General features: G+C 48.3%; 1 protein-coding gene across 13 annotated transcripts in view; it reads left to right on the forward strand.

The window, feature by feature from the left end:
* Phf21a (PHD finger protein 21A) overlaps nucleotides 1-3,450 on the forward strand; it is a 155,475-nt gene that overhangs the window by 151,915 nt on the left and 110 nt on the right. For 12 of the 13 annotated variants that reach the window (XR_003843504.1, XR_003843508.1, XR_003843501.1 and 9 more), the window contains 3 exons: nucleotides 673-748; nucleotides 1,099-1,202; nucleotides 2,162-3,249. Coding sequence is in view for 1 of the 13 variants with exons in the window: in XM_021192490.2 (XP_021048149.1) it covers nucleotides 673-748; nucleotides 1,099-1,202; nucleotides 2,162-2,416 (435 nt within the window). In the remaining 12 variants the exon portion in view is untranslated. Of the gene's footprint in view, nucleotides 1-672; nucleotides 749-1,098; nucleotides 1,203-2,161; nucleotides 3,325-3,450 lie in introns of those variants that run through there. The other variant, XM_021192490.2, reaches the window with a different exon arrangement.

Genomic DNA, 3,450 nt, shown 5'->3' on the forward strand with positions numbered 1-3,450 from the left:
AAAGCTAAATTTGAAGCAGATAACATGTCAGATCAAAGGCAAAATTGCCTGAGGTGACTGCTGTCATGCTGGTGTCCAGCCTCGTGCTTCTGGTTCTATCTGTAGAGAGCGGTTGGGGTGTGCCTCTTTCGTTTGCTTGGTTGAATGGATGTTTTGGTTTCATCTTAGCTTTAAGACACGGTCTCACTGTGTAGCCCTGGCTGACCTGGAACTCTCTGTGTAGATCAGGCTGCCCTCAGACTCATAGAGCTCCACCTGCATTTGCCGTCCAGCACGCCTAGCTCATGTGGCCTGCTTTAATTTTTATTTTTATGTGTTCATTGTATATGTGTTCGTGTGTTATCAGCTTGTATATCTGTGCATGCCTAGCGTCCTGTGCCTTCAGAGGTTGTTGGTTATCTGGGGATGGAGGTACCAAGGGTTGTGAGCTGCCATGTCAGTGCTGGGATTTGAACCTGGTGCCTCTGGAAGAATAGCTAGTGCCCTTAACTACTGAGCCAGCTCTCCAGCCCCTCACATCCCTTTGATACAGGGATGCTCCCAAGTCTCTGCCTTTCTCTATAGTCAGGGATTTTGAGTGATGCTTCTACAAGCTTCCTTGGATCTTGTCTACAGACACTGGGGTTTAGTGTTGTCTTGGGTCTCAAGGGAAAACTATTAACTTCTTTTCAGATGCTGAAAAAGGAAGAAGCAATTCCTTGGCCTGGAACCTTAGCCATTGTTCATTCCTACATCGCCTACAAAGCAGGTAAGATCTTTCTACAAAGCAGGTAATATCTGCCTTTTCAGGTGGCAGGGGAGGGGGGAGTCACTGGAGGGCTTCCAAAAAAGAAAAAGAAAAAAGAAAAATGTTTTATTGAATAAAGTAGAAAGTTTGTGAACCACCTTTTGAGGAGACTGTGAAGTATGGCACCCGCTATAAAGCCCGGCTCAAGCCACCAAGGCCAGCAAGCATATCCAGAAGGAAGGGCCCATGGAGTCAGGTTCTGGTTCCCGGCTCTATGACAGCAGAGACTTTCAGGGCTTGCATCTTTGGTGAACAAAGCCAGGCAGGCTTTTCTAAAGAATTGATGGTTTAAATGTTACTTTTTTCCCCAGCAAAAGAAGAGGAGAAACAGAAGCTACTTAAGTGGAGTTCAGATTTAAAACAGGAGCGGGAACAACTGGAGCAGAAGGTCAAAGAGCTCAGCAGTTCTATAAGTGTAAGCCACTTCTCTTTCTAGATACCCAGTGCTGGGCCTTAACAGCTGCCTCCAGTCTTTCCTTGTATGAATGTGATCGACCTGGCAGATGGACGTCTGCCTTCAGAGTTACCATGCAGCACTTGTGTGCCATGGCCATATGCCACCTGCCCAGGCTCTGAGTGCCCTGTGGCTGCTATCTGAGTGGGTTGTCAGTCTGCTGGGGAAGAGATGGGGTACCAGCTGCACCACTGTAGCACCACCCAGTGCCTGCACATTTTGAGAAGAATGCTCACTTGACCCTGAGCAGCCGTAGTCCCCCTTGAGTGACTCTTTTAGACACCTGATTTACTAGGCTTATGGAAAGAGTTCCAGCTGGCAACCGACCTAGAAGGCCTGGTTCACTGACTGGAATCTTTGACATTGGGGTATTTCAGGCCCACTCATGCACTGCTTCTAAGTTATGAGTGACTAAATGATCCTCCACAGACCTCAAGCCAGTCCCTGTATCCCTCACTGGCTCTGTTTGTTTGTTTGTTTTTTGGGTTTGGATTTGGTATGGTTTTGTTTCTCAAGACAAGATTTCTCTGTGTAACAACCCTGATTATCCTGGAACTCACTCTGTAGACCAGGCTGGCCTTGAATTCATAGAGCTCCAGCTGCCTCTGCCTCCCAAGTACTGGACTTAAAGGCATGTGCCACCACACCTGCTGTCACTAGCTTTTTAATCACCCGTGAGCATGGCAACTGCAAGCTTTAGGGCAGCTTTCATGGCAACTTTCATGTGTCCAGTAGAGTTGGCTTTCACCCTACCATAGGCCCTGTCTCTTGCCTCTTGTATCTTCCTCCTTCGGTAGTGTCTGCCCACACCAGGTGGAACAGTACAAGTTGTAGAGGCTGTGTGCCAGGGCTCAAGGACTAGTTTGTGGGGGCATTTTTCTCTGGGGCTGCTGAGTGCCCACCATTATCATTTGCTGCAGAAATGTATGGAGATGAAGAGCAGCATCCTGGCGCGGCAGAAGGAGATGCGCAGCTCCCTGGACAAGGTGAAGCGGCTCATCCGCCTCGTGCATGGTGTTGACCTCTGCAGACCTGTGGACTCTGAGGCCACGGCGGGGGCCCTCTCCAATGGCCCAGACTGCACTCCCCCTGCCAACGCCGCCTCCACACCTGCCCCTTCCCCCTCCTCGCAGAGCTGCACAGCGAACTGTAACCAGGGGGAAGAGACTAAATAACAGAGCCCTCGAGGCGGACATGCCACGGTCCTGGTGGCGAGGAGACGCTAGAAGAGCAAAGCCGGATTTCTTCTGGAAAGTACAGAGTTCTTTTGGTTCTTTGGTTCCAGAGAGAGAGAAGATGCTTGTGCCAGGTGGCACCCGAGTTTGCCAATTGATTCTTGTTATTCTGTGTGTACATGCAAAGACTGGACCATGTTACATGAAATAGTGCCAGCTGGAGGTTCTTTGCCAGCACCATGCCAAGTGACATAATATATTACTCTCTCTATTATACACCAGTGTGTGCCTGCAGCAGCCTCCACAGCCACGGTGGGTTCGTTTTTGTTTTGTTGGGTGGGGAGCAGGGACGGGCGGAGGGAGGAGAGCAGGTTTCAGATCCTTACTGGGAGCCGTTTGTTTAGGTAGAAAAGATAAGTCCAAAGAGTGTGCGGGCTTTCCTGTTCCTAAACTTTTCACTACCATAAAACCAAAAAACGAAAAAAAAGATAAAAAGATCAAAAAGGAAATAGAGATTTAACTAACCCAGTGCCCAGAAGAGGGACGGGAAGGGCTGGGAGGGGGCAAGGGTGGGAAAGTATATGACATAAGCAGTATTTAATGTTCCTTGAGGGGCCTAGTGCAAGAGGAGAGCCCCGCCCCTCCACAGCTCACCCCGCCCACAGCCTCCTGCAGCCCCTCCCCTCTGCTTGGTGTTGTACACAGCCTCAGGTGGTTCCAGGCCTTGCTGAGCAGGGAAGGGAGGGTACGAGGAGTCCAGAGGGAGAAAGGCGGATCAGAGGTTTTACTTGAAAACAAGCTCCATCCCTTTTCTATATTTATAAGAAGAGAAGGTTCTAAGCAGAGCAGCACGACCCAGGTGTGTGTGAATGGAGTCGACCCTTTTCTCTTCTTAAAGTTTATTTTTGTTTCTGTTCTTGTTTTGTTTAAACAAAGTTTTGTTTTGTTGTTTATTTTACTTTTTTTTTTTTTTTTTTTTTTTTTTTTTGGTAACAATTTCTAAAATAAGAAATAGAAAAGCTGTTTTTTCAGGC

Source organism: Mus pahari, chromosome 3, assembly GCF_900095145.1.
Source record: "Mus pahari chromosome 3, PAHARI_EIJ_v1.1, whole genome shotgun sequence".
Classification (NCBI taxonomy): domain Eukaryota; kingdom Metazoa; phylum Chordata; class Mammalia; order Rodentia; family Muridae; genus Mus; species Mus pahari.